The 27,029-nt window shown below is 48.2% G+C and overlaps 1 protein-coding gene across 1 annotated transcript in view; it reads right to left on the reverse strand.

Moving 5' to 3' along the window:
• Positions 1–10,296, reverse strand: part of Plcg2 (phospholipase C gamma 2) — a 134,649-nt gene extending 124,353 nt beyond the window's left edge. Inside the window, exons 1-2 of the mRNA XM_052167117.1 lie at positions 10,137–10,296; positions 3,134–3,373 (exon numbers count right to left, since the gene is read on the reverse strand). Coding sequence (XP_052023077.1) covers positions 3,134–3,326 — 193 coding nt within the window. The 5' untranslated portion in view covers positions 3,327–3,373; positions 10,137–10,296. The remainder of the gene's footprint in view (positions 1–3,133; positions 3,374–10,136) is intronic.
• Between the last annotated feature and the right edge of the window lie 16,733 nt (positions 10,297–27,029).

The raw sequence follows: 27,029 nt of genomic DNA on the forward strand, positions 1-27,029 counted from the left end.
GGGGTTTGGTTTGGGCATTTGATTGCATTTCTCCCAGATGGAGAACTAAGTGAATGCTCCCGCCCAGTTGTAGTTTTAAAGGCATTTACCGATGAATTCTTGAAACGTCTCTACAGCAGGCTCCTTTGGGTTGGGGTGGGTTTGGTTTGGTTTGCTTAGGGATGATAAAGCCAAGCAGAGGGACTGCTCTGAGGTCTACTTCCACAGTAAACCCTCAGGACACCAGACCTGGTACTCCTTGTACCTCAGGGACACGAGCCTTCTCCACACAGTCAGTCTGGATAACTCTCCTGGAGTGAGGCTTGCAGCAGGCCAGTCTGCAGATGCTGCAGAAACCAGAGAGCTCTCATCTCCTGACCCAGCCTCCCCACCTACTCCTCCTGTCCCTCCTCCTTCTCCCCCTTCCTCCTCTCCCTCCTCCTCCTCTCCCTCCTCTTCCTTGCCCTCCTCCTCCTCTCTGGGAGGTGTAGTACCGACAAGCCCCTCCTCCTGCTAAGGCAATGTTGCTACTTTCTTTTCTACAGATTACTAAATTCCCATTTTCTTCTTTCTCAGCACAGAATCCTTCACCCCAGCACTTCACATACACACACAAAATGTCCGCCCACCCACGACCACCAACTCAACTTAGAAGTGCAAGCTGCAGCTCCCCAATTCCTCTTGCTGCTGCAAAGATATGCACTGAATTGACCCCACCTGAGCCACCCACAGCCTGTGCACACAGGAGGCAAGGAGCCAGGCTGCCCACCAGAACACAGCCTCACATCCTAGACCCTACTCTGGCAGGACCCTCGACTTGGCTACAGAGTAGCAGGAGGCGGACCCCACCAAAACATGCAAGCTACACCTGGGGCTGTTTCCATATCCCATGCACTGGTACCTGCTAGTGACCCAGTGTTCCAGCCACCCATCTGAGAGGCTGAGACACACCCTGTGAAGAACCTTCCATCTGCCTTATTACAAACATTCACAAAGTCAGTCCCATGACCCCCTGGGGACAAATATACTCTGCTGTCAATACCAATAAGAAAACTGAAGTCCCAGAAGCTGTGTGTGGTAGCACATGCCTGTAAGCCCAACATCAGTGGGGATAGAAACGGGAGATGCTCTACAGGTTTAGGGGCACCATGAACTGTAGAGAAGGACTCAAGGGAGGAAGAGAAGGAAAGAGGAAAGGAAGAATGGAGGGACAGAAGATGGGGACAGGGAGGAGGGAGGCCAAAACAGAGTCATTGTGTGGGCGTAGTCACTGTCTGTGTCTGAAATCCAGATACTGATATATTCACGGACCAACCTTGGGAATCAAGGGTACATGTGGCTCCTTTTCCTGATTGGTTTATTGTGTAGATAAATGGGTGGGGGTTGGACTCTCCCCTCTAAACAGACTGTCTCCTCCCTCCCATGCCCACATCGCCAAGTAATGTGTGGCCCTGAGGCCCAGCACTGCCCACCAGCAGGGCAGTTGGCACCAGGACATCATCTAGTTTCATTCACAGTGGCACAGGGCTCTGTTGTCTCGGGGGTGCAACCCCTGATCATACTCAATATAGATGGGTGGTGGGGACAAGATCTCTCCAAAAGGATTCACCAAAGGCTGCCATTTGGAGCTGGGAGGGGGAGGGGTGTGGATGGCTCTGTGATGATGTGCTTGCTGCATTAGCATGAGAACCCAAGCCCAATTCCCAGTAGCTGTACGCAGACGCCTGTGTCCTGAGGGCAGGCACTTGCAATCCCAGCACTGGGGAGGAAAAGTGAGAGAAGAACCCCAGACCTCCCTGTTGACCCCCAGGACCCACGTGGTAAGAGGAGAGGATCAGCTCCTGTAAGTTGTCCTCTGTCTTGTTCATACACGCCATAACTCGAATACACACAAATAAAGCAATTACTATAAAGAAAAATCATGTGAACTCTACAGTAGGGACCTGGGGACATAGCTCATTTGGTAGATTGCTTGTCTACTATATACAATAGATAGATAGATAGATAGATAGATAGATAGATAGATAGATAGATAGATAGCAATGTTGAGGTACACACCTCTCACCCTAGCTCTGACAGCTAAAAGCAGGGAGATCGTAAATTGAAATCATCCTCAACTATGTTCCAAGTTCCAGGCTAGCCTGGGTTGCATGAGACCCTTCTAAAACAATGAGACCTCTCTAAAACAAAGAGGGGCAAGATCCCTCAGTGGGTGAAGGTGTTTGCCGCCAAACCAGATAACCTGAGTTCTGTCTCCAGAACCCTCACGTAGGAGAGAGCCAACTCTCATAAGTGGTCCCCTGACCCTCACACAAATGCTATGAGCGTGCACACCAAAATGAATAAGTAAATAAAATTGGAACAAACAAACTCACACTAATTAGTAAGAAGTCAAATTAAAGCACACATCTGCAACTAAAAACTCCATTTGCTACAGTCTCCTCAGAAAGCCCCAGATCTGAGCCAACAGCCCAGTCCCTGTGAGGTGACAAGAGACAGCCACCAGGACCAGAATTTCATCCGAAGGCTGCAAACAGATTTTTTTTTCTTCCCTTTACCTTTAGACACAGAGCTCCTTGCTGCTGTGATTTGCAAAAAATAAATAAATCATTAGGCATTTGGCTACCAGGCTCCCAGCCTCCCCAGGCCCCACAGCCAGTGAGCCCTTCAGAAGCCAGACAGCTCGCTAACTTTAGGACCAGATGACCCCTGCTGCTGTTTCAATATCAGGGCCAAGTTGACCAACTGAGGTTGGTTTCACAAGAACTTCCCTGGATCAACTTCCCCCACCTGCTCTCAACCTCACCCCACCCACACCCACACAAAGTGGAACCAAATGGGGCTGGAGGAATTGCTCAGTGGTTAAGAGCACTGTCTGCTCTTCCAGAGGACCTGAGTTCAATGCCCCCCAACCACATGGTGGCTCACAACCATCTGTAATGAGATCCGATGCCCTCTTCAGGTGTGTCTGAAGACAGCTAAAGTGTACTCATATACATAAAATAAATAAATACATCTTTAAAAAAAAAAAGGAATAGACCAAATCAACATTCATCCTGACAGATGAGGTGTAAATAAAGTCGGATGAATGAAGAGGTGCTGCTCTGGTGGGCAGGGCAGACAGCCCTCACTCCCCTGCCCGGCAAGTACTTACAGAAGCCTTCGATCTTGTCGGCGGTCTTACTCCACGCCACCTGCCGAGTCTCCATGATCGTCTGTACTGTCCTGCGCTCTGGGGTGGATTTGCGGGCGCTGAACACGGTCATCACCGTCCCTAGCTCCAGGGCTCTCTTGATCTGACTCTTCTCATATTCTGGAAGGGTGTCCACGTTGACCGTGGTGGTCATTGTCAGCCGTTCCGGGAAGACGGAAGAAGCAGGAGAAATAACGGAGGCTGCGGGGGGGCGGGCAGGATAAAAGAGCGATCTGGCTTAATCAACTGAGGTGGGTGAGTGAATTGGAGTGTCAGGGTCGGGAGCCGAGGCCCTGTCTCATGCCTGAGTTTAAAGGTGAAGGTTCTAGTGCCGAGCGCCCGTGGCCACTTTGAGTGGGCAGGTGGAAGGCACAGGTTTAAATAGAGTCTGAGTGGAGAGGGGGAGGGGGACTGTTGACCTTGACCCCACCGCTAGATGGGCTTTGAATAATCAAATCTCCACCCTCTCTTCTTACCCAAATTTGAATATCCAAAGCAGTTCAGGCAGGATCAGTAACCTATCTAACCTGCTAGAACCTAAGCAACATTTGTAACAAAATGAGAGCAAGTGGTTCCTATCCATAACAAAGAGGCCAAAAAGATAGAATGCGTCCTAGCCCCCAACAAATCCTGGTGCAGGGTCCGGCTGACAGTGGCCTCTCCACACCTCTGCTTCCGTTCTACCCCTCCACAAGGGGAAAGTACTGGCCATTCCTAAGCCCAAAGGGGAGCCCGCAGCCTCACGTCTACTGCAACGCTGAATGTCTTAGGAACAGCGCCCTCCTGCGGACAGTTAGTGGTTAAGTATCCCAGTCTTTGGGCTTTCAGAATCCAACATTCTTCCCTCTCCCTGCTTCTCCGCAGAGCCCTATACCGGACCCCGCTTCTTGCCGTGAGCCCCTGAGAATTCCAGTCCAGTGGCTGGCAGCATTTTAAAACGCAAACCCAATCTCATCACTCCTCAGCTCAAAGCCCCTTGAGCCTGCTGGATGCGGAGCTGGGTGCACCTGTACCTAGACACCACACCCTTTGGACCTCATTTCCAGCCCTACAAAGGAAGGTAACGTTACCTGCCTCATGAAAGACTTTGGAAGACCTAAATAAGATAACCTATCATCCCAGGCCCCTAAAACAAGGACACGAGCCAGCTAAGATAATGCCTGGTAGCGGGGTGCAGGAATATCAATTCAGGGTCAACCTCAGCTACATAGTAAGTTAGGGGCTAGCCTGGGCTACATAAGACAGTATCTCAAACAAGAAAAAATTAGGGGAGAAAGAGTTGAGTGGAGAGATGGCACAGCAGTTAAGAGCACTTGTTGCTCTTATCGGCACCAGAATTCAGTTCCCATCCCCATGACCAGGTAGCTCACCATCACCCAACTCCAGTTCCGTGTGTGTGTGTGTGTGTGTGTGTGTGTGTGTGTCTGTGTGTGTGTGTGTCTGATACCCTCTTCTGACCTCCACAGGCACCAGACACACACTTGATTCATGTCCATACATGCAGGAAAATATTCATATACATTTTTTAAAAACTTTTTTTAAAATAAAAATCAACTAAGGGGCTGGAGAGGATATGGCTTAGCAGTCAAGGGCCCTGGCTGCTCTTCTAGAGGACACGGGTTCAATTCCCAGCGACCACATGGCAGCTTACAACTGTACTGTTTAACTTCAGGTCCAGGGGATCTGACAAACTGACACAGACATAGGCAAAAAACCACACCCTTTGGACCTCATTTCCAGCCCTACACCAATGCACATATATAAATAATATAATTATATATATATTGCATATATATAATAAATACTAATAAGTAAGTAAATACTTTTTTGGTTTTTTGGTTTTTTGTTTGTTTTTTGGTTTTTTGGAATTGTTTTTTCCGAGACAGGGTTTCTCTGTATAGCCCTGGCTGGCCTGGAACTCACTCTGTAGACCAGGCTGGCCTTAAACTCAGAAATCCACCTGCCTCTGCCTCCCAGAGTGCTGGGATTACAGGTGTGCGCCACCACTGCCCAGCTAAGTTTTTTTTTTTAAATCAACTAAGAGGGTACTCAGTGGAACTGTGTGACCTCAGCTCCTCCTGCCTGATCCCACAGTTGTCACTATATCCATCAGGATTACCAAGCAGCACTTGAGAACTATCCCAGGCCAAAGACCAGGAAGTAAGAAGCAGGCCCTGGACTAGGGCTGTCAGGCCTCCAACCTGCTCAGTCTCTAGGCAAACTGCTCTGAACCCCAACCATGTCACTTGCAAAATGGGGACAAATTACCCTGGGGTGTGGATGGTGTGATTTTGGGGAACTGAAAGCTGACCGATGGATGCTAACCCTGGATTCGGCTCATCTGTCCATCAGCCAGGTGGGCGGAGCTCTGAGTATCAACTCTGTTCCCCCCCCCCCCCCAACTGGGAACTAGGATGCAAGAGCCAGAGAACAAGGAGAGGCTCAGACCTTGCCCTTTGCTCCTTCCCTCAGCCACACAAGTCACAGAGGCAGAGAAGCGCCTCTGTGGGAGCGCTGGCCATGAGAAGACATTCTCACCACCTGTTCCCTGACTACAGCTTGGGAAGCAGGTATGAAACAAGAGTGCAGAGCCAGGTGTGATGACACTCTCCCCACCCCCACCCCTACTCCTTCCCCTTCCCACCCCCACTCCTACTCCTCCCCCTCCCCTCCCCCTCCCTCCTGCCCCTCTCCCCCTTCCATACTCTTCCATCTGAACTCCATCTTGTAAAATGATGAGGCGGCTGGGGTTGTGGCTCGGTGGCTAGAGTGCTGGCCCAGCATGCATGAAACCCTGGGTTTGATTTTTTTTTAATTTATTTATTATTATATGTAGGTACACTGTAGCTGTCTCAGACACACCAGAAGAGGGCGTCAGATCTCATTACAGATGGTTGTAAGCCACGATGTGGTTGCTGGAATTTGAACTCAGGACCTTCAGAAGAGCAGTCAGTGCTCTTAACCACTGAGCCATCTCTCTAGCCCCCTGAGTTTGATTCTTACAGCACCACATAAAGAGAGTTTGGAAGCCAAAGTCTATAAGCCCAAAACAAGAGAGATATGGGGGGGGGGGGGGGGAGAGAATCCGAAGTCCAAGGCCATCCACAGTTAAGGCCAACTTGAGTTATGCTAGACCCTGCTGAAATGAGACAAAACACCCAACAAGGCACACAGCTATAATCCTAGCACTGAGGCAGGAGGGTTGCTAAGAATTCAAGGCCAGCCTGGGCTACAGGGTGAAAAGCTGGTGGAGGAACAGTCATCTAACCTGGGGAACAGGCTTCAACACAAGCCAGGATGTGACCTCACAGGATGCATATACGCTGAGCTCTCCTGTCCACTTGGGAGCTACCCATACCAAATACACTGCTTGTACTGACATGATCAGTTAAGCAGGCTAGACACTGGAGATGAGAAAGGGGAGCTTCCACTGGGGCGAGGGAAGGACAGAAACAAAGGCCCCTGGAAAGTAGCTGTTAATATAAGCCCCCCTAAGCCGGGCGATGCTGGCACATGCCTGTAATCCCAGCACTTGGGAGGCAGAGGCAGGTGGATTTCTGAGTTTGAGGCCAGCCTGGTCTACAGAGTGAGTTCCAGGATAGCCAGGGCCACACAGAGAAACCCTGTCTCAAAGAAAAAAAAAAGCCCCCCTAGACATGACACCGGTTTACCCTCACATACCTCACAGACAAATAGATGCCCGGGGTACAGCTTAGGGGTAGATTGCTTTCCCAGCAAGAGCCAAGTCCTGAGTTCAAGTCTAACACTGTGGGCTGGAGGGGGGGAAAGGAGGAAAGCCCATAGCTGGTTTTTTTTTTTTGTTTTGTTTTTTGTTTTTTTGTTTTTTGGGGGGGGGGCGGTTGGTTTGGTTTGGTTTGGTTTGGTTTTTAGGGTTTTTTGTTTGTTTGTTTGTTTGTTTGCTTTGAGACAGGGTTTCTCTGTGTAGTTCTGGCTATCCTGGAACTCACTCTGTAGACCAGGCCAGCCTCGAACTCAGAAATCCACCTGCCTCAAGCCCATAGTTTTAAAATCAAAATCCATCCAGAGAGGAGGAAATTACATGACCAAGGTCACACATGCAGACGGCAGACACACAGTCATTTGAAGCTGACCCTTCAGTGCTTGCTTTTTGCAGCCCAGCATTCTGGCAGTATTTGGCCACATGCCAACAAAACTGGCTGACTCTTTGAAGAGCCGGTAGGGGGGGACTGGCTTGTCCAAGGTCACCCAGCTTACAAAGCAGAAGAAGACCCAGGTCCCCATTGCACAGTTCTGCTCTATACACAGTGCTCCATTGAGGTCATCCAGACTGTCCCCCACTGCCAGGTGCCCAGGAAAGGAGAGATCCCAAGCCCTGAAGCAATACCACACTGGAAGCAGATTCCAGTCAGGGTCCCAGGCAGTGGCCAGCTCAGGCAGAGTTCCAAGCTTCAAGGCCCAAGGCACGGAGGTCTCCAGCTGAGTTGTATTCCTGGAGCAGGGCAGGGCCCTAGCCATCAGGATAACCCCTTCTTTGCCTCGGTTTTGTTCTTTCCAAAATTAATGAATTAGCCTGGACTCCTCCCCCCCCCTGCACCCCTTCTATGGGTAACCTGATCAATTCACACAGTCAGTACAAACACGGCTGGAGGTAAAGGTGAGAAGAAACTTCTTTTTTTCCCCCCACATTTCTATGTCCTTCACACTTCGAAACCAACTTCTCACACACGAGAACCCCAAAACAGGAAACAGAGACTGTCCGTCTCTTGAACACTCTCTACTTGTGTGGGTCAGTGCTGGATTTCAGCCAAAAGCCCAAGAAAGAGCCCTGCTAGACTCTGGCCCAGCTGCCCTTCCCACTGCACCAGGGATCCTGGGGTTCATTTGACACCCATCCTAAAGTATGGGACGTCCAATCCAAGAACCAAGCAACGTCCACCTGTACACATGGAAGTGAAAACGGTTGACTTTTTAAAGGACATTTGTGAACGTCTCTAAAGTATAAAGTTGACCCAGCAAACACTCATGTGCAAAGCGAGACATCCGGAAGAATGCTCACAGGACCGTAAAACCAGAAACACTTTGCTCCTCAGCTCTGGGAAGTGGGGGTGGGGGGAAGGGCATCCCCTACAGGCCAGGAGTGCTGGCACATTTAAATCACCCCAGCACTTGGGAGGTAGATGAAGGAAGCTCAAAAGGTCAAGGCTAACCTGAACTATATGAGACTGTCTCAAAAATAATATAAAAAAAATTAAATGTACAGATGCTACCGAAGAGAGTGAATTTATAAATGATTATAAGCGATTTGATCTTGGGAGAGTTGTAAGCTATTTTGCTAAAAAGAAACTTACAAATCAATGAGTTATAACATAAATGTCATTAGTGCTCTATATAAAAAAATTGTAAGTATCGAAAATGTTTGCTGGGTGGGGGGTGGGGCATGCCTTTAATCCCAGCACTTGGGAGGCAGAGGCAGGTAGATTTCTGAGTTCAAGGCCAACCTGGTCTACAGAGTGAGTTCCAGGACAGCCAGGGCTACACAGAGAAACCCTGCTTCGAAAAACCAAAAAAAAAAAAAAAAAAAAAAAAAAAAAAAAAAAAAAAAAACCAAAAGAAACAAAAAACCAAAAAACAAACAAACAAACAAAATATATATATTGCTTGCAAATCCAGAGGAGTCACTGTCAGAGGATGGGAGAAGACACAGTAGATGGGTCCACTTTATGTTAATTGAAACAGAAAAGCCCTTTGGGGGGGGGGGCAGGGCAGGGAGAGGGTTGCCTATTTTTGAAATTAAATATTTGCAGAAGTTTTCCCACCAGTAACTTCCTACCAACTCTACCCAGGGTATGAAAAGGGCCCCCGCGGGGGCTCCTCCAGAAGACCCCATACCTTCTGCCTTGCCTGGGAGGCCAAGCACCCAGTAATTTTAAGCATCAACCAAAATCCCCTGGGGCTACTACACTGCTGCCCACAACTGTGCAAAATGGGTAACAGCCTAGGGCTAGTCTCGACCCCAACATCTTATAAGTGTCTCGGAGAAGCAGAGGCAGGGGCCGCGACCTATGCCCACCAGGAAGGGCCTTTGCCACCAGGGTCAGGAACTGCGGAGGAGTCTCTTTCATGGCCCGGAAAACAGGCTCTGGGCTAGTACGGGGCCCAAGAGAGAAACCCGGACTGAGAGGGGCTCCTCTCTGTGTGCTGTGTCACATAAATGGAACTGAAATTCAAATTTAGGTCTCAGAGAGAAGGCCACCTGTTTCCAGGGCGTGTCGCCCCCTCGCCCAGCCAGCTTCTTATCAGTTCGAGATCAGGGTACGGAAAGGGCCTGCCTCTGACAGTCCGGGCATCAACCTCCTAAGTCCGTATACAAGTCACCCTCACTTCGAATTCTGGTTCCCCGCGGGGCACATGCCCCCCCCCCCCGTGAGATCCCCAAACGGAACCAAAATAAATAAATAAATAAATAAATAAATAAATCAAACCCCACACATTTCTGAGTAGAATTGCGGTAGGGGCGGGTCCCAGAATCGCGTGTGGAGAAAGAGCTACTCCGCCCCACCCTGGAGCCACCTGTGTACTACTGGGAAGTACTGTCCCAAGTTCAAAATCAAGGGGTCAGAGCTGTCCCACGAGCACGGACGCGCCTCCCGCGCAGGACTCTCAGTGGCGAGAATGGAAGGCGGACACTCTGGCTACCCCAGCACCAGGAGCTGCGTTTCTCATTCAAACCCTAGTTGGCCACTGCACACCCTGGAGAGGTGGCGCCAGCCCCGGGGGAGGAAGTGGCCGGCGGTTGGGCCGGGCCCGGCTGTCCCTTAGCAGGGTTCCCCAGGGCATACCCGGCCACCTGCCCGGATCGCGCACCCCAGTCCTGCCGACGCCCGCTGTGCTCCGTGGCAGTCCCCACCCAACAAGGTGCCAGCTCTAGGGTCCCCACACACGCGCACGTCCCCGGGGAGCTCCATCCCTCCGGGCCACTCACCTGGCGGTACCCCCGGAGCGCAGCCACCCGCACAATCCCTGGGCCAGCCAGCCACGGGTGGGGGGGACTCAGGGGTCCCTCGCACAGCAGCCGCCTGGGGCCGGAGCAGCACGGCAGCACACGTCTTGCTCAGCCCTGCTCTTACTTCTGCTTTGGAGGCGGCCGCGCCACGTGACTCCTCGGGGCCGCCCCCCTCAACGCGCCGCCCTGTCCCAAGGCGGGTCCCGACCAGCCAGAGCATCACAAGAGCTCAAGCCCCGAGTCATGCCTTGCCCGAACAGGGGGAAACTGAGGCAGCCCCAGTACTACCTGCCTGGCCGTGATCACTTAGCCAGGTGAACAGAAATTTCCCAAGAATATCAGAGTTTATGGGGCGCCTACTGCATACAATGCATGCATTGACAACCTTCAGCCACACGGGGTTGACAGAGCCGGATTTAGTAGTACATTTCTCCTTACCTTGAATGCCGCAGCCTCAGTTTCCCTCTCTGCAAAACAGTGCCAGGCCCAAAAGTCTGTTTCAAAGAGTAACTGGACCCTAGAGAATTGGTGTCTTGGTTTTTAAATTAGAAGAATGTGTTCTTTAAAACTAGTTGCCTTTTTTCTCGGAAAAAAAAAGTGTTTTTCACTTGACAGTCCACAACCTTTAATACCAACATTAGGGAGTCAGAATGACATCTATGAGTTAGTTCAAAGCCATCCAGGGGTATTTGGTGATACCTATGTCTAAAATAAATAATTTAGTATTCTTTTAAAATTATGTGTATTTGTGTGTTCGTGTGTGAATTCATTGCTGTGGATAAAGGTGGCCAGGGAGGGCAGAACACACAGATGAGATCCTTTGGAGCTGTTGTGATAATGTGAGTGGCTGGGAACTGAACTCACATTCTCTGTCGAAGCAATATGTGCTCGAAACTGCTAAGTCCCCTCTCCATTCTGCCTGCCCCCCCCCACCATACACACACACACACACACACACACAGACATACACATACACATTCAATTTTGGGCTGGTAATCCCAGCAATCCTAGCACTTGGGAGGCGAAGGTAGGCAAATCTCTGTGAATTTGAGGCCAGCTTGGTCTACAAGGAAAGTTCTGGGGCAGCCAAAGCCACACAGAGAAACCCTGTCCGAAGAAAAAAAAGCAAGGAAGGAAGGGAGGGAGGAAGGAAGGAAGGACAGAAGGAAGGAAGGAAAGAAGAAAGGACGGAAGGAAGAAGAGAAAGAAAAAAAGAGACAGAGGGAGAAAGGAAGAAAGAGAGTGAGAGAGAAAAAGAAAGAGAAAACGAAAAGGAAAAAGAAAAGGGAAAAAGAAAAAGAAAAAGAAAAAGAGGTGGTTTCTGCTGCGTGTACTGGTACACACCTTTAATCCCAGAACTCATGAGGCAGAGGCAGGCAAACCTCTGAATTTGAGACCAATCTGGTCTACAGAAGGCGTTCCAAGACAGCCAGAGCCATGCAGAGAAATCCTGTTTTGAAAAATAAATAAATAAATAAATAAATAAATAAATAAATAAATAAATAAGCAAGCAAACAAACAAACAAAAAGACTTGGTTTAATGTAGCTCAGGCTACCTCAAACTTTTTTTTTTTGCTTTTTTTTTTTTTTTGCTTTCCTCCCCTCCCCCCAAGACAGGGTTTCTCTGTGTAGCCCTGACTATCCTGGAACTCACTCTATAGACCAGGCTGGCCTCAAACTCAGAAATCTGCCTGCCTCTGCCTCCCGAGTGCTGGGATTACAGGCGTGCGCCACCACCGCCCGGCTACCTCAAACTTTCAGCAGGGACCATCTTCTGATCCTCCTGCCTCTCACTCCCCAGGACCACAGGTGTTCAGCACTGCTCCCTGTTCACATTGTGCGGAGGATGGAAGCCAGGTGTCTAGGCAAATGCTTTACCAGCCTCGTGCCGAGAGCCACCTTACAACTGTCCGGGCGCTTAGGTTTCTTTCCCTCGCTCAATGAGAAGTCTCTCAGTGACAGCAGCTCTCGACCTATGAATGCTGAGACTGCTGAACAGGTCCCACAGCGGCCACTGCCTTTGTTCCTGTCACCAACCACTACCCCGTGGGCGTGCATCCCTTCCGACACAGGGTCTTCCTATGCAGTCCTGGCTATCTTGCAGCTCAATATGTAGCCTAGGCTGGCCTCCAACTCACTGAGATCCTCCTGCCTCTGCCTCCTGAGTGTTGGAATAACAGTTGTGAGCTACCACATATGGTTTTGGGTTTTTTGTTTGTTTGGTGGTTTTGCTTGATGTGTGTGTGCACCTGCGCCTGTGTGTGTGTGTGTGTGTCACGCTGTGCATACATCTTACTCTCCCTGTGCTCCTCTAGGCTTGGACATGTCTGGAACTGTCTGAGAGAGAACCTCATGAGGACCTGGAGCAGGTGTGGCTACAGCTTCACCACAGTGGCTGAGCAGGAGATCTTGATCATCAAAGAGAAGCTGTGCCTAGGCACCGGAACTTCACTGGAGCATCCTCCTCTTCCCTTAGAGGTGGGACAGATGCTCCCTGACGGCCACTTCCGGCCTTGATTATGGGGCATCCATCTTTCCATTCACGCACAGCGAGATGGCTCAGAGGGTCAAAGCACGTACCACAAACTGAGCCTGCTAACTTTCCCCCTGCCCACCCACCCCAGACAGCGTTTCTCTGTGTAGCCTTGACTGTCCTGGAACTCACTCTGTAGACCAGGCTGACCTCGAACTCAGAAATCCGCCTGCCTCTGCCTCCCAAGTGCTGGGATTAAAGGCGTGTGACACCACCGCCCAGCTGCTAACTTGTGCTGTGTTCCAGGAAACCCACGTGGCAGAAGGAGAGAACTGACCTCAACATAGCTGTCCTCTGACCTCCACAGCTGTGCCATGACACTCGCAGACTGCGTTATGAAATAAATGAATCCTGAAAGATGAATAAATAAATAAATAAATAAATGAAAAATTATTTATTTTTAATAATGAAATGAAAAATTTTAATGCAAAAAAGAAAAAGACTTAAAGTCACCAAATGCAAGGGGATGGGGGAACAAGGTTAAGTCACAGCTAAGCAAGCCACACCCCTCTCTTTGCTGTAGAGCAGTGGTCTCAACCTTCCTAATGAGTTGACCCTTTAAAACAGGTGACCCCCCCAACCATAAAATTATTTTCATTGCTACTTCATAACTGTAATTCCACGATCACCAAGAATCGTGGTGTTGATGTGTTGATATTTTTGGAAATCAAGGTTGACTAGAGGGGTCGGGACCCACAGGTTGAGAACCCCTGGAATAGACCATGCTAAGCCCACAGAACCTCATACTTTAGCTGAGAAATCATGTGGCAAGTGGATCACACAAGAGGCTGTTGGCTTAACAGACTCAAAGGGTGGTGTGCTTGACCTGGCACAAACACACCAGTGAGCCACGGTTGCTTGTTGGAAACCTGAAGGGTCTGTCAAACCTGGGTATCCCTTCCCCCATAGTGGCCACAATGACTAACTATCTTGCCCCTGGGGCCTTGCCAATCTTAACCCACATTCCTGCCACCAAGAGCAACAAGAAAAAACCCAAGTGCCTTTGAGTCTGGTTTCTTTTCCTGGCATTGTTAAAGTACATAGCCCTTGGGGACAGGCTGAGTCCCAGTTGCTTAGTGGTGGACCTCTGGAAGAGGAAGTGCCACCCAGAACGGGTGTGCAAGCCTGGCAGCTGCCACAGCAGGGCGGTCCAGCTCTCTGACTCTGAGGAGAAGCAGAGAGGACCTCTGGCTTTGTGGCCCTCCTTGCAGACCTCTAGTTTCTCAAGCCAGGGATCCTGTTGAGATGTGGTCAGCCATTCAACCAACACACTCAGGGCTTGGGGCTAGGGGGAGGAGGGTACAGCGGCAACCATCACAGCCCAATCTAGTGAGCTTGGAATGGGTTAGGAGGAAACACAAGGGAGCCCTGAGTCAGGTATCAATCCAAGTTCTAGTCCTCACCCCTGGTAAGGCCCTGTATAAACTGACTATGAGACTGCTGCATAGTATGGTTGAGGCAAAGGTTGTTATTGTAAATGTGAGAGAGAAGGGCCAGAGGCATCTAGAAGAGTCCAGAGCAGAGAAAGAAAGAAGTAGAGGTGGCCTGGCCCTGGTGCTGAGAGAAGCATGCGCACGCGCGCGCACACGTGCACACACACTCACACATACAAATGGGGGAGGGGTGCATAATACAGGAAAAGTGAAAGGAAGTGGGGGACAGAAAGAGGGAGACACAGTGGTGGTTTGAATATGGTTGGCCCAGGGAGTGGCACTATTAAGAGGCATGGGCTTGTTGGAGTGGGTGTGTCACTATGGGCGTGACCAAAGAGCCCCTCCTCCTTCTAACCACTCAGAAGCCAGTCTTCTAGCAGCCTTCAGATGAAGATGTAGAACTCTCAGATCCTCCTTCACCAAGGCTGCCTGGACATTGCCAGGTTCCCACCATGATAATGGACTGATCCTCTGAACCCGTAAACCAGCCCCCAAAATGTTGTCCTTATAAGAGCTGCCTTGGTCATGGTGTCTGTTCACAGCAGTTAAAACCCTAACAAAGACAGACGCAGAGAGAAAGTATATCAAAAAATAGCAGGGTTATAAGGAGAATGAGTAGCTGCCTGGTGGGAGGCGGGACTGTGAACTAGAGGAAGTTTAGGGTGAGAAGGGTTAGGGTGTCAGTGTGAACTCAGAAAAATGTGTAACAGGTGCTTTAGTTAGGGAGCTGAAGGCCATGCTTTAGTATGCTAATAGGCACCACAAAATAGCCCATTGTCCTTTCTGCCAGTGACAAGCAGAACGGCTCCATTTTGTAGAAGGGAAGAGGCTTCACAAGTTCCTGAGGACTGTTGGCTTTTGTCTAACCACCAAAAATCCTCCTGTAGACCAGAACTGCCTTTTGGAGTTTGGGGGGACTGGAGTTTCCTCTGGACACGAATTCTTGACATTAGCAAGCCTCATTCCCCCATTGTGGAATAGAGCTGCTGTGTAGGGGTGAGTCAAGTGAGCAGGCTCAGAGCTGGGCGTGTCCTAGGAACTCCTGGTTCTACAGGACTCTAGGGATGGGTGACACTGCAATCCTCACATGAGGGCGAGGGCGACCAATGCACTGGCCTGCTGGGCCGAGGTGCACGGTGCTGTGTGTGAGGTCAAGAGCAATGGTTTACAGTCAAGAAAACCAATATATTTTAGCCAGCCAGGCTTGCACATGCCAGTAAGCCTAGCATTCGAGAGCCGAGGCAGGAGAATGATGAGTTCAAAGCCAATCTGGAGTATGCGCAAAGATCCTTCATGTTTGCTTGCTTGCTTTGTTTTGTTAGAAACAAGGTCTCGAGCCAGGCAGTGGTGGTGCATGCCTTTAATCCCAGCACTTGGGAGGCAGAGGCAGGTGAACTTCTGAGTTCGAGGCCAGCCTGGTCTACAGAGTGAGTTCCAGGACAGTCAGGGCTACACAGAGAAACCCTGTCTCAGAAAACAAAAACAAAAAAACAAAAACAAAAAAAGAAAAGAAAAGAAACAAGGTCTCACTATGTAGCTCTCAGGTAAAAAATACTGACCTAAATTCACTTCCTGGGATCCACGTGATGGACAGAGAGAACAACGCCTGCGAGCTGTCCTTTGACCTACACACATGAACCATGACACATGCATACCCGTGTACACACAGACACACATATGCACATACACACATACAAAGGTACCTAAAAATATCAAAGAGAGGGAGGGGCTGGGGTGTGGCTCAGTTGGTAGAGGGTTTTCCTGGCATACAGGAAGCCCTGGGTTCCATCTCCAGCACTTCATAAATCCAACGTCTTCATTTTCTTTTCCTGTGGCTGTGATACTATATCTTGACAAAAGCAACTTAGATTTTAAAGAACTGATCTGGATCCTTGGTCCTGACCTGGTGGCACTATTTGGGGGTGGCTATAGAATCTTTAAAGGGTGAAGCCTGGCTGGAGAGAGTGGGTCACGAAGGTCAGGCCTTTGAGAGTTACAGACTGGTCCTGAGCTCTGCCTGCGAGCAGCCTGTGTCCCTAACACCTACAGGTAACCAGGAGCACCGCCAATGTCTTCCCCACCAGGACAGACTGAAGGTGCCGGAAACCAAGAGACAAAGCAAACCCCTCTTCCCTGGGGCTGTTTTTGTCAAATATTTGGGTAACAGAGATGCAAAAGGGACTCTCATGTCTGCCACCCTTGGCCACTGGACTCTATAGAGCTTTAGAGAGGCCCAGAGACAGCAGTGCCCTGGAAGCCTCTGCTATGGGTGGGTCTCAAGCACCAGCTGCCTCAACTCTCCTCAGTCTGGGCACTTGGGATGAGGCCCCCTCCCCCACTTCATGTAAGGGCTCCTGTGGGTATGTGACCAAACAAGAGAGCTGCTGGTGGGGTTGCGGGGAGAGATGGGAAATGACATCACATGTGCAACCCTCAGGGTCCTCGGGTCTCAAGCAAGACCATGAAGTGGGTCAGAGGAAGAAATCAGCTCAGCACCTGTTCTCTCTCTGCCTGCCTCTTCTTTCATTGTACAGTGTTGTCATCTGTTAACTCCAATGGTCAACTTGACAGAAGCTAAAATCACTTGGGAAGAGAGTCCCATTGAGAGACCGTTTAGATCAGGAAGACATGGGAACCTGGGACGGAACTCTGGTGCTCTGAAAGGAAGCCCCAGGCCAGTAAGAGACTATCTCAAAAAACAAGATGGATGGCCAGACAGTGGTGGTGCACATCTTTAACTCCAGCTCTTGGGAGGCAGAGGCAAGGGGATCTCTGTGAGTTTGAAACTAGGATGGTCCACGGAGCAAGTTCTAGGCCAGCCAGGGCTACACAGAGAAACCCTGTCTCAGGAGAAAAAAAAAATAACCAATGAAACAACAACACAGTAGCTAGATCCTGAGTGACGAGGCCTGAGGTTGGCCTCTGGGCTCTGTAGGCATGCACAGACTCGCAAACACACACCTACACCTCAACAGAGGGAGGGAGAGTGGAGTGGAGCAAGAGTCAGCCGTGCTCACGGCAGGGAACATGTGCAGCGAGTGACCAGAAAGCACAGGGCCTGCACTCTCTTTGGGCAGTTTGTAGAAAGCTGTACACACGTTATAACATTTCTCTTGCATACATAAAGGTAGGGTCATATATATGTATGTATGTATGTGTCTATATATGTGTGTGTGTGTATGTGTGTGCGTATGTATATGTATGTGTGCATACAAGCACACATGCATATACATATATACATATATGTGCATATATACACATATATACGTATATGCAACATGCATATGCACATATATATATACACATATGCATACACATACATATATATATGCAGGAGTTCCATGCATAATTATTGCTGGCAATTATGGGATCTGCCCTCATGTCTCTCAGCTAGCAAAGGGCAGACAAGTGTTCTCCCGGCAAGGAGAGAGAGAGTGATGGCCAAGCCCGCTGAGGGTGGTCAGCAATGCCTCATGCAAAGTGAAAGATGCTACAATCGAGGGGTCACAAACACTGTGAGTCTGGTTTGCTGTCTGGAGGGTTCTTACTTGTTCTTGTAGTGCTGGGAACAGAACCCAGACCTCTAAGTGTGCTAGGCAAGCGCTCTGCCACTGAGCCACTGAGGCACTGAGCCACGGTGGGGGGTGGGGGCGATTCTTGGCAGGAGCCTTACCAGGGAGCCACATCCTCCAGCTCTGATCTTGTTCTTTTTTTTTTTTATTTTTTTATTTATTTATTTACTTTGGCTTTTTGAGACAGGGTTTCTCTGTATAGCCCTGGCTGTCCTGGAACTCACTCTGTAGACCAGGCTGGTCTTGAACTCAGAAATCTGCCTGCCTCTGCCTCCCAAGTACTGGGATTAAAGGTGTGCGCAGCCGCTGTTGCTGCCGCCGCCACCCAGATCTTTACATATTTTTTTAAATTTATTTATTATATTTAAGTATACCGTAGCTGTCTTCAGACACTCCAGAAGAGGGTGTCAGATCTCATTATGGATGGTTGTGAGCCACCATGTGGTTGCTGGGACTTGAACTCAGGACCTTCAGAAGAGCAGTCAGTGGTCTTAACTGCTGAGCCATCTCTCCAGCCCCTTGTTCTTTATTTTTAAAGATTCATTTCTTTACTTTATGTGTATGAGCACACTGTCACTGTCTTCAGACACACCAGAAGAGGGCATCAGACCCCATTACAGATGGAGATTATCATGAGTTCAAGGCCAGCCTTGGTTATGTAGTAAGTTGTCAATCTGGTCAGAGCTACACAGCAAGTTTTCTAAAGATTTTTTTTTTCTTTTAAGATGATTGCAATAAACTGATAATAAACTGATGAGCCAAAGAAAGGGGAAAGGACAGGGTCAAAGCAGGCTGGGAAGAGGGAGGAAGGCTTCCTGGAGGCGGTGACCTTAATCTGAGCCTAGCAGAGGACAGAGTATGTGGGTTGAGTAGGGTTAAGAGGTGACATAAAGCAGAAACAGCAGGCATGCCACACCCTGGGAAGGGACTCAGCGAGGCTGGAATGATGGGTGTCTATAGCCAAGACATAGCATTCGGTAAACTAGACATTGGTTCCTGCAGTGTGCGCAGAATCTTGCTAAGGCAATAGGGAGGTAGAACAGTCTTAAGCAGATTGTCACACTGAACGGAATTCAACTTAGAAAGAATTCTATAAAGAGAAAGGAGGCTGCCAGCCATGCAGTAAGCAGCAAGCATGGACCTGGTCCCAGCTGTATGCAGAGCACTGTTCTAGAGCTGAGATCTGAAAACGGACACAGAAGCGAGGTGTGGCCGCGTAGACCTATAACCCAGCGACTTCGAAGCTAAGTCAGGAGGACCATAGGCTGAGTTCAGAGTCAGTCTGGGCCACACAGGGAAACCTTGTCTCAGAGAGAGAGAAGGGAGAAAGAGGTTGGGGAGATGGCTCAGTTGGGGACATGCTTATTGTGCATGCATGAGAACGTGAGTTCGGATCCCCAGAGCCCATGGAAGAGCTGAGTATGGCGACCTTAGTGCTAAGGCAGGTAAGACAGGAGACTCTTGGCCGCTTGCTGGACAGTCATTCTAGCAGAACTGGTGAGTTCCAGGCACAGTAAGAGACCCTTGTCTCAAAAAATAAAGTGGAAATGGATTGGGTAAGATACTCAGGGTGGGGGCTGGAGAGATGGCTCAGTGGTTAAGAGCACTGACTGCTCTTGCGAAGGTCCTGAGTTCAATTCCCAGCAACCACATGGTGGCTCACAACCATCTATAGTGGGATCCAATGCCCTCGTCTGGTGTGTCTGGTGACAGCTACAGTGTACTCATATAAATAAATAAACTTTTAAAACAAAAGATACTCAGCATGGATCTCTGGTCTCCACAAATACACACATGCACACACATGGTGTAGATTCACTACATATACCCACAAGAGACAGAAAGGTGAGAGTGCACACAGATGTGCACGCACGCACGCGCGCACACACACACACACACACACAGGGGTGAGGGGAGAAGACAGATCATAAACCATAAACAAGGAAGTCCGCACATGAGATAATCATCTCAGGTGAATAAGGCGGATGAGGGAGGAATATGGGCACAGGGCCATCAAGGCAACGGGACAAGATGCCATTTGTCTATTACCAAGCAGCAGGAGGCAGCTGACCCAAGGTCTGGTAGAGCAGCCTGGAGCGTTGCACCTCCCTCCTCCAGCCCTCCAGGCTGGAATGAACAACAGCATCAGCCCAAAGCAGAGGAACCGCCTGAGTCAGAACCGGAAAGTTTCCTCTTGGCACTGAAGGTCGTAGCTGTTGCCACCATAAACAGAGCCCCTGTTGATCCAATCACACGGGCTCCAGGACGCACCTGGAAAAGCAGCCCTGACATTCAGACTTAAACCACACAACCCCAAACCAGGGTTAAGGCTGCAAAGCAACTCTCCCTGCATCCTCTCTGCCAGCAGGGCCATCCCCTTCCCTGGCCCTTCAGTCAGGACCCTCCTGGGGTGTCACCACCAGTGTCTCCAGGAGACATTTCATTATGAACTGAGCCTCTAAGTCAGATCTAATGTAGCTGACAGCCCACCCACCATGCCCACTGGGGCATGATGAAATGGAAGCCAGACGTAAGATCACCAGGCAAATGAGGGAAAGGGATGTTATTTGACAGTAAGCTGGACCTGCTTCAAGGTATCCACACATCACCTTGCACTCCTGTAATGGTTTTCTAACCAGAAGAATCACAATCACACACCTCTGAAACACTTATTTGTTGGGATATATGGGCTCCACCATGTTTGGTTTTCAATGACATTGCCTTCCTGTGTTTGGAGCAGCCTTCCATAAGAGGACACATCTGGCTAAGGCAGAAGCCACACTCTGGCTCTCCCAACTCCCGCGCAGCTGAGATACCAACGCTCGCTGTCCTCCATCACTCAGAGGCACTGGCGCTGGGTTTCTGTTCAGAATCCAGGAAGAGAAGCAAGCGTAAAAAGGCATACATCTGAAGAAGGTAGGGTAGAGTCAGTCACCTGTCACCTGGAGAGGACAGTGGGACCAAAGGTGATAGCATCCTTAGACCTCCAGAACCTGGCTAGCACCTGTTTTATGTTTTGAGATGGTGTATCTTATATCCTAAGCTAATCCCCATCTGTAGTCCAAGATCACCTCTGCCTCCACCTCCCAATCACAGTTCCAACCATCACATATGGTTTTTATGAGTTGCCGGGGATTAACCCAGGGCTTTGCACATGCCAAAACCATTACTCTACCAGGTGAGTTACAGCCTGGGTTGTTGTTATCTTCTAGGTTTGTTGTTGTTTTTTTTTATGGTTTTTATTATGTTTTTCAAGACAGGGTTTCTTTATTATAACCCTGGCTGTCCTAGAACTTGCTCTGTAGACCAAGTTGACCTTGGACTCACAGGGATCCTCCTGCCTCTGCCTCCCAAGCACAGGGATCAAAGATGTAAGCCACCACATGCCATCTTTTTTTATTTTGGTTCATTGCTATCTTTTAATACATTATTTTTGGTAAGACTTCAAAAATACCCAGCTCTGGCTTCTCCCAACTGATGGATACATTGTATTTCAAAAACAATTCTTACTAGATAAGGAAACCCCTTGCAAAGCCAAGACTAGGAAGGAACTGCTTAGAGGCAGGCTCCAAGCATAACTGATACAGAACTGATGGGGTAAGATCATTGTAGGGGATGGATCAGTCCAGGGCTAGGAGGTTTCAAATGCCCGAGCCATTCCCAGCATGCTCCCTCTGCCTGGCAGTTGTCTCAAGATATAAACTCTCAACTCCTGCTCTAGCGCCTCACCTGCCTGCCTGCTGCCATGCCCCCCACCATGATGGTCACAGATTCACCCTCTGATACAGGAATCCCAAACAAACTCTGTCTTCTATAAGTTACCTTGGTTATGGTGTCTCACACAACCATAGAAAAGCCACCGAAACACTGTCTCTCCAGCTTCTCAATTTTTTAGATTTTGTTGTCTATTTTGGTTTCTTTCTTTCTTTCTTTCTTTCTTTCTTTCTTTCTTTCTTTCTTTCTTTCTTTCTTTCTTTCTTTCTTTTGATAGTTTGTTTGTTTGGTTGCTTTTTTTTATTAACCATAGCTGACCATAGCTGGGGACTCAAGACAAGAGAAGACAGGACAGACCTTTGAGATTCTGTACCTGATCCTTCGGCCTCCGGCACCCAAAATGCAGAGTCTCTGCTGATCATGATACTTAGGATAAATGATGGCTGAGCGCACAGCCCTAAACAGGGCATTTATAGCATGCCTCCCCCCACCCCACCCCCGACTCAGGGGACATCAAGAGAGAGGGAGCTGGCACAGTGTAAGAAGCAGAATGTGGGGAGAAGGGCTATAGACTGCCAGCTTCTGGGAATGGAACAGCCATTGCAATCTGGAAATCGGCGCAGCTGTCTGCCCTGGGGCCTGCCCAGGACTGGACCGGCCAAGAGTCAATCAGGGGTCAGGGAAGGACTCATGGGACTGTATCCCAGCTCACTTAACTACTGGTTTCTGGGGATGAGGGAGTCATTGTATTTGTAGACCACCACAGAGCCTGCCAGGCTCTGAGGGACAGTTCCAAACCCAAGGTCACACAGATGGTCCTGGTTAGAGCCTATGGGTCACAAACGAACAGTGTGGTTGTGGGAAAGGAGCGAATAGGGAAGAGGGAAGAAGACAAGTGTGGGAGAGGGATAAGAGACGTCGGAGTGAGAGTGTCCAGACTGCACTATATACATGGACAACACTGCCAAAGACAAATTTGACTTTTAAAAATGTACCTGTAGCTGTCAGCAGTGGTGGTGGCTCAGGCTTAGGGGATAAAGCAGACATATCACAAGTTAGAGGCCAGCCTGGGCTACATGACAAAATGGGGATTGGTGGGGATAGAGAGATGGCAGTTATGAATATTGGCTGTTCTTCGTGGGGACCTAGGTTCAATTCCCAGTATTCACATGATGGCTCACAATCGTCTATAACTCCAATCCTGGAGGAGCCAATGTACTCCTCTGACCTCCGTGGGTACAAGGCATGAACTCAGTACACAGACACGCATGCAAGCAAAACACTCACATACTTAACAATGATAAAATATTAAGAGGGTACTGGGGTGGGGTCATTTGGCAGGGCTCTTACTTGTCTTGCAAACGCCTTAGCTTAGATCTCTAGCACTGAATAAACCCAGAGTTTATTCACACTTGTAATCCCAGCACTGGGGAGGCAGAGGCAGTTGGATCAGAAATTTAAGGCTGGGCTGGAGAGATGGCTCATCGGTTAAGAGCACTGACTGCTCTTCCCGAGGTCCTGAGTTCAATTCCCAGCAACCACATGATGGCTCACAACCCTCTGTAATGAGATCTGATGCCCTCTTCCGGGGTGTCTGAAGACAGCTACAGTGTACTTACATAATAAATAAATAAATCTTTTTTAAAAATTGAAGATCATCCTAAATACTAAGGCCAGCCTTGGAATCACGAAACACCTCTCCCCACCCCCAACCCACCACACAACCCAAAAAAGAAAGAAAAAAATCTAGAGGCTGATGAGAAAGCTTAGCACACAAAGGCGCTTGTCACCAAAATCGATGACTCAGAAGCCCGAGGGGGAGAACTGGCTCTTACAAGTTGTCCTCTGACCTGCACGCATGGCGTCTGTAAACACACACATACAATAGAGACACGTTTTTCCCAATTTTCAAACCAGACTTTCTCTGTGTAGCCCTGGCTGCCCTGAAACTCGCTCTGCGAACCAGGCTGGCTTCTAACTCAGAGATCTGCCTGCTACCACCTCCCAGCCACAGTATAAAAAATAAACAAATAAATCTATAGCTGTGCAGATTTTACCCATCAAAAAATATATATATAAGCAAATGTGACAAGAAGACAAAATGGGAAAGGACAGATGGTTGTTCAATATTGGGCAGAAAGTTCCCTCCAGACGACGCCTTTCCCACCCCAGTCTGCGTTTCAGCATTTCTCAGACATCAGTATCTGGACCTGTGGACGTCAATCATCAGACAAGGTAACACAGGGAGGAGCCAGAGGCCACAGGACAGGAGATGCTTACAAATCACAAGTGTGATAAGGGTCTTCTGTCAAGGACTCTTTTGTCTGTCTGAGGCGAATTAGATTTTTGCTATGTAGATTATGCTGGCCTTGAACTCATGGCAATCCTCCAGCATCAGTCTCCCAGTATATGGACATGAGTCACCACACTTGGCTTAGAATGAATTCTATAATTAAAAGACAACACAATTAAATGTGGAAAAAGAATGCAAAGAGATGTTTTCTCACTGAAGAGAGACACATGGCCAAAAAATACACATAAAGATGGCTAGAGGATGCCACAGTGATATGAGAGGCCACTTCACACCTGCGAGGTTAGGAAAAAATGTATATGTATGTGTGTGTGTATGATGTAGCTGTATATGTATATGTATATGATGTATATATGTATGTTTATGATGTATATATGTATATATGTGTATGTATATGATGTATATATATGTATGTATAGGTATATATGTATGTATATGATGTATATGTGTGTATGTGCATGATATATATGTGTATGATGTATATGATGTATATATATGTGTATGTATGTGTATGATATATATGTGTATGATGTATATATCTGTGTATGATATATATATGTGTGTATGGTGTATATATGTGTGTATGTATATGATGTATATACATATGTATATGCATATGATATATGTATGTATGTGATGTACATATGTGCATGTATATAACATGTGTGTATATGATGTATATCTATGTGTATGTATATGATGTACATGTATATGTGTATGCTGTATATATATATGTATGCATATGATGTATATGTGTGTATGTATATGATGTATATCTATGTGTATGTATATGATGTATATATGTGTGTATGAATATGATATATGTGTGTGTGCTGTATATATATGTGTATGTATATGATGTATATATGTAATGTATATTATGTATATCTATGTGTATATATATGATGTATATATGTATGTATATGATGTGTATCTATGTATATGTATATGATGTATATATATGTGTGTATGTATATGATGTATATGTGTATGCTGTATATATATTTGTGTGTATGTATATGATGTAACAAAGTCTCTCTGTGTAGCCCCGCCTGGACTAGAACTCTCCATCCTCTTCCCTCATCTTCCCAGGTACCATAACCATAACCCACCACATCCAAGTAGAATAGCTAACTGGGAAAAAAAAAACCAAAACAGAAGCTGGGCCTGGTAGCTCAAACCTGTCATCCCAATTACTCTCAAAGCTGAGGCAGAAGGATCCTGAGTTCAAAGCCTGCCTCGGTCACTGAGTAAGTTCAAGCAAGGATAGCCTGAGCAAGTTAGTGAGATCCTCTCTCACAATCAAAAGTAAAAGGGGGTCTGGAGATACAGCTTAGAGCACTTGCCAGGAATACATGACGCCCTGGGTTTCATCCTAGTAGGATCTGTAAAATGTATAGATCTAAAAAAAAAAAAAAAAAAAAAAAAAAAAAAAAAGAGCTGATGTCAAATCCTGAGGAGACTGCGTTGAGGGAGAAGGGAGGTTAAGATGGTGATATTGCTGTCAACGCACCTGCTAGCTGTTCCAAGGCTAAACACAGACTCCTGAGTGACTCAGCCATCCACTCCTAGGTAAATACCAAGGAAATCAAGGCATGTCCACACAGAGACTGGAGCATGAATAGCTGTGCTATTCATAGTACCTGAGACTGGAAAAAACCCTGATGCCCATCCATGGACAGACAGGTCAATGAGAAGTGGCCTATTCACGTAACAGGATATTGCTCGGTCATAAAAAAGAAAGGAAGTGTGCTTCCATACTCTAGCACCGACTGATTGTAACAACACAAAGCTAAAGAAATTAGTCAGGAACAGAAGGTGGCTCCATTTTACATGCAGTGCCCAGAATGGTGCCACACACCTTTCCTCACAGAGAAAATAGGGTTGGGATTGAAGCAGGAGGCAGGAAATAACCTGGGGCTACTGCTCCGTGGGAAAGGTGTTCTCACTGGTGATGGAAAGGTTCAAAGGCTGTGGTGAGCACACATGGAATTTACACACTTATATGGCCACTGCATAGAAAAGGACTCAACGAAGCTGTTTTTAAATAGTCGAAAAACAAAGACAAACAAATAAACATGGATGGCTGTAATCCCAGCACTTGGAAGGTCAAGGCAGAAGAATCAGGAGTTCAAGGCCACCTTCAGCTACATGGTAAGTTTGAAGCTAGTCGTACATGAGATGCTGTCTCAAAACTAAAGAGAACTAGGGAGATAGTTCAGTATATAAAATGCTGCTTGTGAACCTATTTGATCCCTGGAATGAACAAGAGAGAGAGAGAGAGAGAGAGAGAGAGAGAGAGAGAGAGAGAGAGAGAGAGAGAGAGAGAGAGAGAGAGAGAATGGAGGAAGGGAGGGAGGAAGAGAGAGAGGGAAGGAGGGAAGAAACTAAGAAACAAGAGAAGAGACACAAAGAAACAAAGAGACAAAAAAGAAAAGAAAAGCTGGCCGTGGTGGTACATACTGCTACATTCTTATAATCCCAGCACCTAGGGGCGGGGATGGAGACTCCAGGGTCCTGAGCTCACTAATCAGCCAACAAAACCTTCTCTGCACATTCTAGGCCAATGAGGGACAAAACCAAGATCGATGGCATCCCAAGGAATAATGATGTTTACCTTTGGTTTCTACATATGTGTGTATGCACCACACATACATCTACAACGATGGACACCGACACACTATATATACATATCTACACATTAAATAAACGAATATTTGAAAAGCTGGGGACGCAAGCATGAGTACTTGGGTTTAGAACACACTGGGCATGGTGGCACACACCTTTGGTCCCTCTGACTCTAGGAAGGAGAAGCAGAAAAATCTCTGTGAGCTCAAAGCCAGCCTGGTCTACATAGGAAGTTTCAGGACAGGACAGCCAGGACTACACAATGAGATCTTCTTTAAAAAAAAAAAAAAAAAGAGCAAAATCGATTTCCAGCACCCATGCATCTCATAACTGCAAGACAGGAGGCTGAGTCCCGCAGAGCCTTCTGACTGTCTACAGCATGCCGGGGTGACAGTTGTGGGTTGCCACGCCCAGTTTCGTGACATACTCCTGCTCATAGGGGAGGGGTCAGCATGTACTTAGTCTTGCCCCTTTATAGGAAGCACTGGGTGGATCAGGGGTCCACATTCACAAGCTCCACCCCAGGCGCCGTCAACCCTCCCCTGAAGCAATCACTGCACGGCAGCGGCGGTACCTTCCCAGATCCTGATGCTAACACTGGAAAAAGGAAGTGCGCTGCTTTCTGGATTTCCAAAAGGCCCGCTCCCAGCTTGGTATGAGATAAAAGGAGCAGAGAAGCCA

Source organism: Apodemus sylvaticus, chromosome 21 (genome assembly GCF_947179515.1).
Source record: "Apodemus sylvaticus chromosome 21, mApoSyl1.1, whole genome shotgun sequence".
Lineage (NCBI taxonomy): Eukaryota > Metazoa > Chordata > Mammalia > Rodentia > Muridae > Apodemus > Apodemus sylvaticus.